Here is a 16,446-nt window from a genome sequence, read left to right as displayed (position 1 = left end):
TGTGCCGGGGTACACAAAGGAGTCCATAGGCACTACTGCCCTCCTAAACCCCAGAATATACGGTAAAATTCTTTCCCTAACACTAGTGTTTGCTCTACTCCATGGTTCATCCAGGTGAGGGTGATACAATACTTTAAATTGCTGGAATTTAGAAACCTACTGCTAGATTGATAACAGAGGTAACATATAGATAGCTTGTAATTTGGGGCTTTTATCACACAGATGCTAGTAATATCAGGAACAAGCATGAAGGGAAAAATAGGAAAGTTAAGTAAAAGCTTGAAGAACAGTTTAATGGCTAAAACAAAGTTATAAGTACGTTAAAAGAGAATAATTCTAAAAAGACTTGGTTGAATTTAATGTTACTTTAAATGACTGTAGTTTGTATGTTGTCATATTAAAATAATTGGGTAAAATCCTAGCCCCATTTATGTCAATGGGAATTTTGCCATTGTCTTCAGAAAGGACAGGATCTGATCCATTATATACAATTAGGTTACAGGTCAATTTAGCTTCTCTTTCTAATAACTAATAGTAGCACACGGCAAGTTTGGCACCTTGTTTGATTTTTTCAAAAGAACAAATCTGAAGCTGTGATTAATTACCTTTTCTGCTCAGAAAAGTTTTTCCAGCAGAAACACACAGAACCATGTCTCTCTCTATTTCATCCCATGACTGGAGTAGATCACCATCCGGTGTATACAGAGCCGTGGCAGGTTGCTGCATATTTAGCCGGGTGGTGCAGTTATCCAGCAACTGAAATGGAGAAAATGGTGTTGATATTGAGTACTGCATTCAGATGCACAGACTTATGCTATAAAATAAACACAGAAATACAACTCACCAGACGTGGTGGAAGAATACCAAACAGATGTTGAAAGAGATGTTACAGTACCTCTTGGTGTAGAATCCTCTGGATCCAAAACTTGAAATCCTTATTCAGGCAAACCTTTCATTAATGTTAATGGGAATTTTGCATGAGAAAGGATGTCAAGATTTGGTCCATACAGATAAAGCCAGCAGAGGTAGAAACAAGACTGAAAAGAGGACATGAACGGAAAGCATTGGGAACATTCTATTAGAACTATCACTGTATAGTGGGATACTTTAAGAATAAGCACACACAAAAAATAAAGACCAGAATAAATTAATCTTCAAATTACATATATTTGTCTGCATGTAAATGTTTAATATAATTATATTGAATCCCCCTGCTTAGCTCTTTCTGGATATATGGAGTGTTTAGGCAATTTCAAGAACTTTATCTGTGGTTTGCTCTTATGAGCAATTTATAATTTCAGAAAGAAACAAGGAAAAAGCCCTTAAAGTATGCGTCTCTATATACATGCACACATGTATATAAACGAATATATGTGTATAAGTGAATACTTGTTTTATTATATCATTCCTAACTCTTCTAGATTAGCATTACACACTTGAACCTTTAAATAAATGTCCAGGTAATAAACTGATTGTTCCAAACAAACAGAAGTTGAACATAAATAAAAATCTAATAATTCATGGGTGCTCTGCTCTCAATCTGAAAAAGAATTCATTGGGGCCTATTGCAAGATCTTTCTGGCTCCCAGAAACACTCCACTGGGGCAGAGGGTGAAAGCCACTTATAGAATCATAGAGTTGGAAGGGACCTCAGGAAGTCATCTAGTCCAACCCCCTGCTCAGAGCAGGAGTAACCTCAGCTAAATAATCCCAGCGAGGGTTTTGTCAAGCATCAGCTTAAAAACCTCTAAAGATGGAGATTACACCACCACCCTAGGTAACCCATTCCAGTGCTTCACCATCCTCCTAGTGAAAAACGTTTTCCTAATGTCCAACTTAGACCTCACCCCCTGCAACTTGAGACCGTTGCTCCTTGTTCTGTCATCTGCCACCACTGAGAACAGCCTAGCTCCATCCTCCCTGGAACCCGCTTTCAGGTGGTTAAAGTCTGCTATCAAATCCCCCCTCATTCTTCTCTTCTGTAGACTAAACAATCCTAGTTCCCTCAGCCTTTCTTCATAAATCTTGTGCTCCAGCCCCCTAATCATTTTTGTTGCCCTCCACTGGACTCTCTCCAACTTGTCCACATCCTTTTTGTAGGGGAGGGCCCAAAACTGGACACAATACTCCAAATGCAGCCTCACCAATGCCAAATAGAGAGGAATAATCACTTCCCGCGACCTGCTGGCAATGCTCCTACTAATGCAGCCCAATATGCTATTAGCCTTCTTGGCAACCAGGGCACACTGCTGACTCATATCCAGCTTCTTATCCACTGTTACCCCCAGGTCCTTTTCTGCAGAACTACCGCCTAGCTCGTCAGACCCCAGTCTGTAGCTGTGCACGGGATTCTTCCGTCGTAGGTGCAGGACTCTGCACTTGTCCTTGTTGAACCTCATCAGATTTCTTTTGGCCTAATCCTCCAGTTTGTTTAGGTCCTTTTGTATCCTATCCCTACCTTCCACGGTATCTACCACTCCCACTAGCTTAGTGTCATCTGCAAACTTGCTGAGGGTGCAATCTACCCCATCCTCCAGATCATTGATGAAGATGTTGAACAAAACCAGCCCCAGGACCGACTCCTGGGGCACTCCGCTTGTGACAGGCTGCCAGCTAGACATGGAGCCATTGATCACTACTCGTTGAGCCCTATGCTCTAGCCAGTTCTCTATCCATTTTATAGTCTATTCATCCAACCCATACTTCCTTAACTTGCTGATAAGAATACTGAGGGAGAAGCTATGAGAGCAACCTTGGCATGAGAAGGAGAGTGTCCCCCTGAGTCACTTTGGTGCCAGAGCAGGACGCAAAAACTACTTTAATGCCAGGCTTGGAGCTACTACTTTATGCAACAATTCACATGGGGGAGAGTTGGGTGGGCAGCAGATGTAATAATTCAGGGGGGGGAGTGGCTGCAGTGGGAGATCATGAGGAGGACAGCAGTAATTGGAGAGGAGAAAGAAGCAGTAATAGAAGCTGAGAAGTTGTTGGACTGTGAGCAGGGTAGGCATGTGCAATTCTGGGTCTCACATCCATGTATTATATACAATAATAGCTCATCAAAAATTGGAGGAGATACACATTTCATTTTGATGTTTTGATGAATACACAAGCCAGTTCACTTTTGTTCCTGGGGTTTTGTCATTTTCAGAAGCCTTCATGCAAACACCAGTGGTTGTCAAAAAATGACAAAAGTGTTACTTTATTGACAATGCACTTGATTTACCCCTCTGGCACACAAGAGTGGGGCCAAAGGTGTGCCATTGTACCACTTGACTTAATTGCACTGGAAGATCTGCTGAGACAGGGCAGCTTTATCTTACAGTTGGGGATCCATGAGAGCTCTGCCATCACTGGCTGCATGGGGTGATGGAAATAATCTGTGTATCTCCCTGCCAGCATGATCATACTTTATTTCTGGCCAGAACTACCCACTTTTGGGGGCTGTGCTGGCTAGATGTGACCTTCCAGGCAGACCGAGAGTTGCAGATGCTTTGTGTTGGCATGCTCTTTCCCCTGATCATGGCCCTATCTTCTTGGATCACATGGCTGAATTTGGCTCATGATCTAAAAATAATGTAATCATTCACATTTAGCACAATCCTATTTAAAGGTTTACTTTAACAAATTATATTTCCTACAATAATGAAAATGAATACAAATACATTTGTACATTTGTGCATGAGAAAATATTCTACATCTGAGAATCATACTGCCAAGTTTTAAAATACTGCCATCATAAGCATGAACAAAAAGCTGAGAACCTTTAAACCTGGTGATCTGATGATGTACCATATAAAATGCTACTGCCGTGGGCTGCAGTACAACACACATCCTTTTGCCTGAATTGTTTCCATTATATTATTAAGGGTATCTGCATAAATTCCATTTAAGAGATATTTTGGAAGTTATATCATGTTGATTTTGGTTTATTGAGAGGCATCAGCTTACACGCTGTAGAGAAGAATCAAATGAATCCAAAGAAAATCTGCCATAATTGGAAAAGTGTGTTTTCCCTTTTTTCTGCATTAAGTATACGTTAAACTTGATAAATAGTTATAAACTCTGATTCTTAAAGCCAGATTCTCTGCTGATGTAATTCCAACAGAGAATTCAACTCTTAAAAGTCCATGTTTTCCCTATAGGTTTTGACTCCTTCTTGAAGCCATCTTATAGCAATAGGCAGCACTTTTGAAAGACAGATTCCTTCTGCTGTACTTTACCTCTGAAACTGTTTTTCCCCAGACATAAACTCCTTGCTCAGATTTATAACCATTCCGGTAAGCCCACACTCTTTTTGCAGATGGTTGATCATACAGACATCTGTGATTGGATAATAGCAGTTTAGGTGAAAATGGAGAACTTCTTTTGAACTGTGATGCTTGAACCTCTGAGAAGTGTGTCTATAATGAAAAGATTTCAGAGAATGTGAAGTTAACATAGGTGCCCGATCCTTTTTATAGTATTTTATGTATAGCCAAATAGAAAACGTAGTATGAACAGAGTAATCCATTTAAGTACAGTAATATTTTAAATAGTGAGGGCTACCTGCTGATCTCAATCTATCCCACTGAATGATGATGATTGATACTTAACTCAGTGTAGATCTGTGAGCAGATTGTGACTAATATGTGGTCCTAAAATTGCTTACCTGGAATTGAGATACTCTACCTTGTATGATGTATATTTTATTATCTGGTCCTCACATGACTAATATTGAGAGACAATAGCTATCAAATTATTATAAAAAATATTATCAAATTATATCAAATAGTATCCCTATACTCAGCCATAATGCTCAGTGATATAAAATTGAGCTTCTCTCCCATTCTTAAATATGCAAGTGAGTGAATTTGTAATACATAGTGTAAATTCTCATATTATAAATCATAATTTATTCAACCTGATCTTGAAAAACAACCTGTGACACTGAACTGTGCTTTATCTCCCAATTACAACATCATAAACACGTCAATACACTATAATGCCATAGAATTGTTTCCTTTCACAAATTTGCACAAAGCCCATGAACGCCCAAGCCAGTTTTGATGAAAATATTTCCCAGAACAAAAAGTGGAGGTTTTCCAAGTTCTAGCACATATGTCCTATCTTAAAATTTATCCTCTGCTTTGGCATATACTATAATATTGACTGATTAACCATATGGATGGAAACTACTTTTTTGATTCCGGATGTCTCTAATGCAATTAGTACTTCACTCTTTGCTCTTTTCACATATTGAGACATACCCTTAGGAATGATTAGCATTGAAACTATCAGGTCCATTTTACTTGGCTAGATATAATTGCTCATGCAAATACCCACTGGGCCTTTTTTATCTTCCTTATTAAGATAATAATTCTTGGGCTGCATTCAGTATCATAGACTTTAAGGCCAGAAGGAACCATTGTGATCATCTAGTCTGACTTCCTGCAGTGGCAAATCGCAGGCTGCTGAACTTCACCCACCCCTTCCTGTAATAGACCAATAACTGCAGGATGAGTTACTGAAATCCTCATATCATGATTTAAAGATTTCAAATTACAGAGAATCCATCATTTACTCTAGTTTAAACCAGCAAGTGACCCATGTCCCATGCTACAGAGAAAGGTAAAAAAACCCCAGGGTCTCTGCCAATCTGACCAGGGGGAAAATTCCTTCCCAATCCCAAATATGGTGATCAGTTAAACTCTGAAAATGTTGGTAAGACCCACCAGCCAGACACCTGGCAAAGTTTTCTCTGTAGTAACTCAGAGCCATTCCCACCTAGTGTCCCATCTCTGGCTGTTGCAGATTTTTGCTACTAGCAGTTGCAGATAAGCCACATGCCATTGTAGGTAATCTCATCATACCATCCCCTCCATAAATTTATCAAGTTCAGTCTTGAAACAAGTTAGGTTTTTTGCCTGCACTGCTCCCCTTGAAAGGCTATTCCAGAACTTCACTCCTCTGATGATTACAAATCTTTGTCTGATTTCAAGCCTAAACTTGAGGTTGGCCAGTTTATATCCATTTGTTCTTGTGTCAACATTGGCACTTAACTTGAATAACTCCTCTCCCTGCCTCCCTCTGATGTATTGACAGAAATCGTATCTCCCCTGAGCCTTCACTTGGTTAGGCTACACAAGCCAAGCTCCTTGAATCTCCTCTCATAATGTAGGTTTTCCATTCCTCTGATAATCCTAGTATCCCTTCTTTGCACCTGCTCCAATTTGAACTCACCTTTCTTAAACATGGGAAACCAGAGTTGCACATAGTATTCCAGATGAGGTCTCACCAGTGCCTTGTATCAGGGCAATAACACTACCCTATCTCTACTGGAAATGCCTCACTTGATGCATCCATCCTAGAATTGCATTAGCATTTTTCATGGCCATATCACCTTGGTGGCTCATAGTCATCCATTGGATCAATCAGGTCTTTCTCATCCTCTGTTGCTTCCAACTGATACGTCCCCAGCTTATAGCAAAAATTCTTGTTGTTAGTCCCTAAGTGCATGACCTTGCACTATTATATTTCATCCCATTTCTATTCCTCCAATTTTCAAGGTCCTCCAGATCCTCTTGTATGATATTCTGGTCCTCCTCCATACTGGCCAACTTTATGTCATCTACAAATTCTATTAGCACATTCCCACTTCCTGTGCCAAGGTAATGGATGAAAATGTTAAATAAGATTGGTCCCAAGACCGATCCCTCAGGAGCTCCACTAGTAACCTTCCTCAAGCCTGACATTTCACCTGTCAGTGTGACTCGTTGTAGTCTCCATTTTAACCAGTTCCTTATCCCCCTTTCAATTTTCGTATTAGTCCCCAACTTCTCCAGTTAACTAATAATTTCCATGTGGAACTATATAAAATATCTTACTGAAATCCAGGTAGATTAGATCTACTGAATCTAAAAAATCATTTTTTTTCCTCAAAGAAGGAGATCAGGTTGGTCTGGCACAATCTACCTTTTGTAAAACCATGTTGTATTTCATCCCAAGTACTGCTTAAAAACCTTGTGTCTCTATTGGGCAGCCTGTGAATGCTTTTTCAGATAATGGAATATAGGATGTATTGATTCATATGATCATCATAGGCTATTGTAAAATCTGACCTTCTGATAAAATTCCTGAACAATTTGAATGCTGTTTTAAATTTTGAAATATTGATACAGATTGTATTTTATACCTCTGTATGTTGTATATTTTCCATGAGTTTCATCTCTTCTTGGGTTTCTTCAGTCCAGCCTCCTTCTACTACTACAGGCTGAACTGGGCTTTTTGTGGGCACCAGGGCAGCTGGTTTAAAGGCTGTTATTCGTCGACCTGAGACAGAGAAATTTCAAAACGATAACTCTTGTAGAACTATGTTTTCTTATTTTGTTTATTTTAATTTTTTCTTACCTCTGGTTACAGAACTTTTTAAACTTTAGTCCTAAAATACTAAATATAATTTGTAAAAACGAACAGTACATATAGCAAGGAAGGCAAGGCACTGACCAATACAGACATATTTATGCGGACCAAGTAAAAACTTAATGTGAACAGCACAGTCCAGATAAATATTAGATAAAATTTCTAACTTGCAGCATCAATTTCATTTTCCTTCAGTCTTTAACATACATTGTGTTCTCCATTAATAAGAGATAATTAAGGGAATATGATAGAGATCTATAAAATCATGAATGCTGTGGAGAAAGTGAATAAGGAAGAATTATTTACCCCTTCACATAACACAAGAACCAGGGGTCACCCAAAGAAATTAATAGATAGCCGGTTTAAAACAAACGTAAGGAAGTACTTCTTCACATAATGCACAGTCAACCTGTGGAACTCATTGCCATGGGATGTGAAGGCTAAAATATAACTGGATTTAAAAAAGAATTAAATAAATACACGGAGGATAGGTCCTTCAATGGTTATTAGCCAAAATGATCAGGGATGCAACTGTATGTTCTCGGTATCTCTAAATCTCTGACGGCCAAAGCTGGGTCTGGACAACATGGAATGGATTGCTTGATAATTACCCTGTTCTGTTCATTCCCTCTGAAGCATCTGGCACTGGCCACTGTTGGAAGACAGGATACTGGGCTAGGTGGACAATTGGTCTGATCCTGTATAGCTATTCTTATGTTCTTATGACAACCATGGACCTTAGGTTTCCTACAGGAAGCTGCAGTAAAGCACTGTCGCTTTTGACCTACAAGGCCAGATTCTTTGTCTGGCTCCAATCCTTTTGCATTATTTTGCTAAGAGAGGATCCACAGGAGGCATAGAGCTGGCATGGTAAGTTGCTGCTGTAACAACCTCTCCTCAGCCTCCAATGTAAAGGGTGCCAAGTGTTAACCACAACCACCTAATGTGTTTTTAAACATTATTGTCCCTGTCCACACTGATGGTTTGTCTACACTAAACCTTTTTACCTTGAGTTAAGTGATTGCCAGGTAACTCACAGTAGCTAACGCATTCATAAAGGCTGCTGTGAACACTACCCAAATAACTGTTCCCAGCACAAACCCTTAATCCTATCAGTTAAAACATGTTAGTTAATGCATTTCCTAACACAGTTAATTAGTTATCATAAATATCTCAATAGTTCCAAATTTAATGCATACTGATACCAACCTTGCAGCTGTCTCATTTTGTGTTTCATAGCATCTAGATCAGCCAAAATTTTGTCCTTCTCTAACCAGTTTTGTTTCCCTTGCCTTGCTGCCTTTTGCAAAGCTGTAATAAAAGAAATATATAATATTTCTAATGGTTATTTTTCTTTGTAGTGTTTTGTATTAATAGTTTTTTTTGATGATTGGTTAATATAATTGGATCTATTTTAACAAATAGTTTTTAAAGAACTTGAATGTGTTAGTGATAAGTAATTAAAAGGTAAGTGTCCTAAAAAAATAAATACTCTCTGAAAGTATATGGAGACGAAGGAATATCTGTGCAGAGCAAGACACAAAGACTTATATTGATTTAACATGTACAGTACTACATTTACTCTTCCAGTATTGCATGCTTAAGTGTAGCTTTATAAGATTGGTTTAACAGTTTTTTAAACAGGCATTTACTGATAGAAGAGCTTTATTCTTACAAATTACAGCTTCAGACAATTTGTCCTCATTGTGAAACAAATACCTAGCACTACGCTAGAATCATCGCTCAACAGTCCATACATCTTACTATCATTACATTGTGGATTTAATTTGCAGGTTGATTTTAACCTTCTGGAAAATACATGTAATATATACTAGCCAGACCTTTCTCTTTAGGTGTCCAATTGTGCAAAGACTTATGTATGTGATTAACTTTACTCAAGTGAGCAATACAAATGAAATATATATGTGTGACGTAGTTCTAGCAGCGTAACTTTTTTACTAGATAATATATATATATTTTTTTCCTCACTAAAATAAAGTGTTTTAAGAATTTGCTCTGAAATTTTCATTCTCTTTTGAAGGCCTTGCCCACATGGAGACTCAGTGCATGACAAACAAGGGTATAACTCTACAGTGTACTGGCTTGCCACACACTAACTAGTCGCATGTACCCTGTTACTGCACTCTTAAAGTTCCATAGTGTGCTTTGACCTACTGCTGTTGTTTGAAATAGCAATAGCACTGACTTAGAGCACTGCAGGCTAATGTGCTGAAGATTTACATCCTGGCTTGCTGTGCATGAAGTCTCAGTTTGGAAAAGTGTATCTCACTTGTTTGGAGAGGGAAAGAAGCCCAGCAAATTCATACCATCCAAAGGTAGAAAAGGTTCTCCGCAGGAAACCCAGACCTCTATAGGATTTCTGAGGATGATGGTGAGCAAAGAATCATCTATCATGTGCAAACTGTCTGGAGTCATCAGGGATAATGCTGACTTTACCTTCTCTTCCTCCTTGTGCTTATCTTTGTTTTTGGAAAGAAACAATGACAAAGTTTATCTTTATATCACTTAGGATAAAGAGTTTTTGTATCATTTTATTAGTTTAATTTAGATTGCACCACACATTTATTTTATTCTTATGTTCCCACACTGATATTAAGATAAACATATTAAGATAAACTGTTCATTACTTATTACAACTAACAAAAGCTTAAGATATATAACATTTGCAGCACACAGGAATGTGGCATAGTGGTAATGTAGAAGAGTGACACATGATAGAAAGGACAACAGGATAGGCGAAAGTGGTGATTACAAAGGGTATTTTATGTATAGGAAAGGGAACTGTGTAGGTGAGTGAAAATGTGATCAAATCTGGAGCACTGCTATTTGAGGACAATGGAAGTGTGCAAGTGGAGGTCTCACAAGGAGAGGTTAAATGCACTCAGATCAAGTCCTTCAGGGTTTCTCCCATTGCCTTAGAAAACTCTTAGGAGTTGTTCACCACTAGTTTAAATATACTCCATTTGAATATTATGGCAGACACAGTGTGATGCTGTAATTAAGGTTGTGTCATGTTTTGCGCTTGCACTGGGAGTTCAGCCTGCTGGCTAGATATGAAAAATGCAGTGTCTTTGCTCCAAATTTCAGCATGTAATCTGAATAAACTAGAATTTTTTGGAGAAGTTTCCAGAAAATCATCTACTTACTTTCCAAGTTCTGATTAATTGAAAATTGGCCCCCAAAAGTTTACATGCTCAGTCTCATGATTAATCGGCACCCTCTATCTTAAAAACTACAAACTGTAAAAAAGACCAAATTCTGTATACAGTGCAGTGAGAGTCTGGTGGGCTCTCTGGGGTTATGCAATTATTTGGTTAATTATCTATTTATTATTTGTATTACCATAGCATCTAGGAGACCTAGTCATGGACCAGCATGTGTTTGTGCTTTGAACTGTACAAACACAAGACAAAAAAGATGCTCCCTGCCCCAAAGAGCTTACAATCTACATATCAGATGAGAAACAACAGGTGGATGAAAAAAGTTGTTTGCAGTGTTGTTGTCACTATGTTGGTCCCAGTATATGAGAGAAACAACTTGGGTGAGGTAATAACTTCTATTGGACAAACTTCTGTTGGTGAAAGAGACAAGCCTTTGAGCACCACAGACCTGAAAAAGAGTTCTGTGGAGGTAAAAAGCATGTCTCTTTCACCAACAGAAGTCGTTCCAATAAAATATATACCTCATCGGCCTTGCAAAAAAGAGTATCATTCTTAATCAAAACTGAATCTTTCTATGCTGTGATTGCCATATGGAGAAAATGTTCTTTTTCGGTGACTCTCATTGTCATGACAGTATATAGAAAGAAAACTTTTGGACTAGATTAGGAGAGGAACATAAAACTGCCTCTTGATATATGACCTCAGTAATGTTTCCTACATCCATAACTTAGGGCATGGAGAATGAATTTTGGTAGGCCATGGGTTTAGTGCTGTATCAGATAAGAGATCTTTGACAAAGTAGTAGTTGGTTTACTGAAGACCAGGAAATCCATGAAATTGTTCAGATGGTTAAGGAGCAAAGCTACACAGTTTCACAACAACGAGGATCTTTGACAAAGTAGCTGCTGTTTTTTCTGCATAAAACTGTTCAGCTAATTCAGAAGTAGAGCTCAGGAGCAGAGCTTCTGAACTAACTCAATCATGTTCTTTGACATAGCAGCAGCTCAACTCATTGAACATCTTATCTAAAAAACCTGGAAATTTAACACACAAAAACAGACACACAATGCAATGTTAAGGTTCCTCTGTATATAACATATCTAACACTAAACTTAAAAACAAGGAAATTAAAAGTTGAGACTACCTGTAGTATATGCCCTATATTCCCCCACCTCAGCAATAATACAATCACTGCACCATCAGATAATGTATCACAACCTTAACTCTGCCACAGTAGAGATGCCAGCATTCCAACACAGCCTGTCCCAGACCCAAATGTAATTTTACAGAACTGTGCAAAACTTAAGGTGTAATTGCAGTATGCATGGGTAAGTATGGTCTGTTTGTGGTGAAGGTGGCAGGGTGTAATTTGGGGAAGGTGGTACTGGATGGCTGGCATCCCTACTGGGGCACAGTTAAGGTTGTGATATATTCTCTGTGGTGTATGAAACTGTGCGACTGTTGAGGTATGTGTGGCTTGGTATGGGACTATAGCAAATGTATTGTTGGTAGCCTTAACTTTTCATTTCCTTGTTTTTTAGGTTTTGTGTTAGGTAAATTGGGTGAAATCCTAGCTGCAATGACTTCAGTGATCCACAGTTTCACCTATAATATATAGAGCAACCTTAACTGACATACAACAGATAGATTCTGTGTATTAACAGAAATTGTAGAAACAATCCAGTTTTATGCTTAGACTGATGACTTTCTGGTCTCCTGAATTCATAGGAGAATTAAATAAAATAATTTCTTAATTAAATTTTGCTTTTCATAATGTGATATTTTTGTAACATTGGGTATACATGGTACATGGTTTTAAAACATGGTTTTAAAAACCTCTTTTTTTAGTGCAAGGAAGTTAAAAACGTGGATTTATTTGTTGACCACTTTCCTGTTATAGCAGTGATTATTTATATCATGAAATAGCAGCTTTTAAATGTTCAAATGGCTCTTTGATGCTATAACTTAGGGTTATGGTGTGGCTAATTAAGTTAAAATGTGAAAGCATCTGAATGTACAGTTCTGTCACAGTATTTCATAATCCCACTGCCCTATGTTAATTGAAAAAGGTAAGAATTTGACTTTAATCCAACAAAAGCAGACAAAGATAATTCTTCAAAAAACCTTTTGATATTAGGTTCTGCAACACAATGTTTTTTATTTTAGAAATGTAGTTTGTGCTTTTTTGCCGTGTTAACTATAGTAGATGCAAAAAATGCAAAAAAAAGATTTAAAACTACACAAATTTCAAAAGATCAGTAAATGATGGTGCTAAGTAAACTGGAGAAATGCAGGCTGGGTGGAACTACCATTAAGTGGGTAAATAATTGGTTAAACAACTGCAAACAAGGAGTAAATATTAAATAAATTATGTTAGATTGAAAGGAGGTCTCAAGTGGAGTTCCACAGGGATCTGTTTTGGGTCCAGTGTTATTTAACATCTTTATTAATGACCTGGATGTAGGAATAGAGAAAATCCTGATCAAAATTGCAGATGACACAAAACTAGAAGAGGGTTGCAACCATTTTGGAGGATAGAGCTAAAATTCAAAGGGATCTTGATAAATTGGAGAACTGAGCTGTTGATAACAAAATGAAATTTAGCAAAGACAAATGTAAGGTGCCACACTTAGGGAAGAAAAACCAAATGCACAAATACAAAATGGAGAAAAACTGACTTGGCAGCAATGCTGCTGAGAAGGGTCTGAGAGTTGGGCTGGATGACCTCAACATGAGTCAGCAATGTGATGCTGTTACAAAAAAAGCAAATGCAATTTTAGATTGCATTAACAGAGGCATAGCATACAAGTCATGGGAGGTGATAGTACTGCTCTACTCGGTGCTGGTTAGGCCTCAGCTGGAGTAGTGTGTTCATTTGTGGTCACCAATGTATAGAAAGGATGTAGAGAAACTGGAAAGGATCCAGTGGCAAATGACAAAGATGATCAAAGGGATGGAATGCAAGCTGTAAGAGCAAGGGTTGAAGGAACTGGGTATGGTTAGTTTGGAAAAGAGGAGATTAAGGGGGGAACATGATAGCAATCTTCAAAATACTTGAAAGGCTGCCCAAAAAAATGGAGAAAAGTTGTTCTCCCTTACCACAGAGGGCAGGACAAGAGGCAATGGGTTCAAACTACAGCATAGCAGATTTAGATTAAATCTCGGGAAAAACTTCTTAAGTGTAAGAACAGTAGGACAATGGAACAGACATGGTAGGGAGGTCGTGGAAGCTCCTTCACTGGAGGTTTTCAAAAGGAGGCTGGATAGCCATCTGTCTTGGATGGTTTAGACACAATAAATCCTGCATTTTAGCAGCGGGTTAGACTAGATGACCCTTGCTGTCCCTTCTAATCCTATGGTTCTAATGGTTCTATTATTCTAAAACTACTGCCTCTGTAACGTCCCCTTGGCAGAGACCAAGTGTTAAATATATAATGATCCAAATTAATGCCTCAACACAACTGAATGAACTAAAATAATGCTCAAAGGCAAAGCAAAAACCAAACAAAAAGAAATTTATGATGAAGCTTGAAGCTCACCAAACTTCAGGTGTGGTGGCCTACTGTAGAGAATGAATCCCTAAAACTCATCTGAGAAAGCTCTGCTAGCATCTATAGAGAGAGAATCCTAAGAAATGAGAGCATGACCTTATCTATTTGCTGCTGCAACAAGACACGGGTGGCAGAATGTCTCTCATGACCAGAGCCCAAACCATTAAGGCCAACAAAAGGAATTACATCTGGAAGCCTACAGAACACCACAACAAAGATGTGTGTCTTATTGTACGATGTAACAAAAGCCTCTTTATGTATTTACAGTCTTGTGAGTCACAGGTACTAGTAGTTTTCCAACACCAATAAAAATAATGCATAGGTTGTGAAAATACGATACTGTCTGATTATCCCATGGGAAGAACATAACTTCTTACATAAGTATTTTTGAAAATTTTATCCACGATCATTTTTGTTTAGTGCAGCACTGAACTGTTTTTTAGCTCATTTTTATATTTATTTTGCACAGTAGATCATTGCAATTTCATATTCATTAGAGGTACTTTTGATCACTATATAATTTAAAAACAAGAGTAGACATTTTCTTTTTAAAAAAAATCTTTTTCATGTATTCTACATAGTGGTTTGCATTTGGTGTTGTTTTCCCTTGTCTAGTTTTCCCTCTTTTATGTATTTATATTTGGTGTATGATTTGCTATTCTTTCTAACACAGTATCTTTGTGAAAGGGGCTCATCTTATTTCTTTCCCATCTATTAATTCTGTAAGCAGCATGGTAGCACATATGAGGTCTCTCATTAAAAGTAGCTGACTTTGTATTAGTCATACTTCCATTTCTTATCAAGTTTCTAAATTCTTATCCCATTAGTTCAGTTTTACTAACAAGAAAGAAAGAAAGAAAGAAAAAGGAAAAGAAAAAATAGCAGCTCAAAAGAATGCCTACTAAAAAATGGCTGATGGCCCACCAACTCCTTTTCCCATCACTGGACTAGGCCCACACATGATGCCAGCTAAATGATATCTATTATATAATCAACTCTATTATTGGAAGGTTATTGGTTAAGAATTAAAATTAAAAGTCGATGGTGAACTTAATGGAATGGGTTGCCCGAAGGTTTGGAGCTAGCACTTTTGCTGTTTAATTTCTTACACAAATGATCAATCAGAATTCCCGACATCTGAAGATTCATTCATGCAGATGATCTTTACATTGCCACCCAATCGGAAAGATTTGATGACATTCAGCCTACTTTAACTGGCTCTGTGAGCATGCCTGGAGAATACTATTGCACGTGGTTCCTGAATGCCAACTCTAGCAAGACACAAGTGCACAGCTTCCACCTGAATCACCATCAGGCCAAGCAAGAACTCCAGATATTGAGGGATGGTACAATCCTAGAGCATTATGAACATTGGTGTACCCTGGGGTCATATTAATCTGAACACTAACATTCAAAGAACACATCAAGATACTGCAAAAAAAAGTGAACTCCAGGAAGTGTGTACCCCAGAAACTGGCCAATACAAAATGTGGAGGTGACCCAAGAACACTCTGAACAACCAGTCTCACTGTGTGTTACTCAATTATGGAGTACTGTGCTCCATTATGCTCACATTTGAGCCATGCACACAAAATAGATACTGAACTTAATCAATCCTGTAGGATCAGCACAGGGACTTAGAAACAACTCCCACTCTGTCACTATACTACTTCATGACAAAACAATGAAAAATGTCAATGTTCCTGAAGAACCTGATTCCTTCAGAACAACACTGCCAGCCACTGATCTCCAATGAAAATACTGCCATAATCCAAATCGAGAGAGAGCTTGGGTGGCAAAAACTGGTGACAATATGACCAAGTGGAAGTTGAAGAATGAACCCAAATGTGAATGTGAGAGTCTAGACAAACACTTGAACACCATCCGATGCAGTACTCCCTGTCAACATCCTGTACCCCTCAGGAATTATTTAAGATAAGTGACAACATCAGTTCTTGGCTGCAGTTTTGAAGCAACAAGTTATGACGATGAACACAAAACAATAAATTTGAGTCACTCAGGAATACGTGGTACCATTAGAGGAGGAAGTTTAACAGTATCAGAGTAAACTATGTAACATAATACTGTTGCAAAAATGTGAACATCATTCTGGGATGTAGCAGGAGTGTTGCAAGCAAGACAGAAGAAATAATTCTTCCACTCTATTCAGCATTGAGGAGGCTTCATTTGGAGTATTGTTTTCCGTCTTGGGCACCACACTTCAGGAAAGATGTATACAAATTAGAGAAAGTCCAGAGGAGATCAACAAAAATTATTAAAGATCTAAAAAACATGACCTATGAAGAAAGATT

The 16,446-nt window shown here is 38.1% G+C and overlaps 1 protein-coding gene across 1 annotated transcript in view; it reads right to left on the bottom strand.

Moving 5' to 3' along the window:
- Positions 1-16,446, bottom strand: part of DCDC1 (doublecortin domain containing 1) — a 383,998-nt gene that overhangs the window by 11,486 nt on the left and 356,066 nt on the right. The window contains exons 34-38 of the mRNA XM_067532113.1: positions 9,729-9,881; positions 8,611-8,712; positions 7,175-7,311; positions 4,224-4,403; positions 606-756 (exon numbers count right to left, since the gene is read on the bottom strand). Of these exons, the coding sequence (XP_067388214.1) occupies positions 606-756; positions 4,224-4,403; positions 7,175-7,311; positions 8,611-8,712; positions 9,729-9,881 (723 nt within the window). The remainder of the gene's footprint in view (positions 1-605; positions 757-4,223; positions 4,404-7,174; positions 7,312-8,610; positions 8,713-9,728; positions 9,882-16,446) is intronic.

Source organism: Emydura macquarii, unplaced genomic scaffold, assembly GCF_026122565.2.
Source record: "Emydura macquarii macquarii isolate MOO-44397 ecotype Brisbane River unplaced genomic scaffold, CSIRO-AGI_Emac_v2 contig_3240, whole genome shotgun sequence".
Taxonomy (NCBI): domain Eukaryota; kingdom Metazoa; phylum Chordata; order Testudines; family Chelidae; genus Emydura; species Emydura macquarii.
Note: the sequence above shows the minus strand (reverse complement) of the source record. Positions and strands in the feature narration are given on the sequence as shown.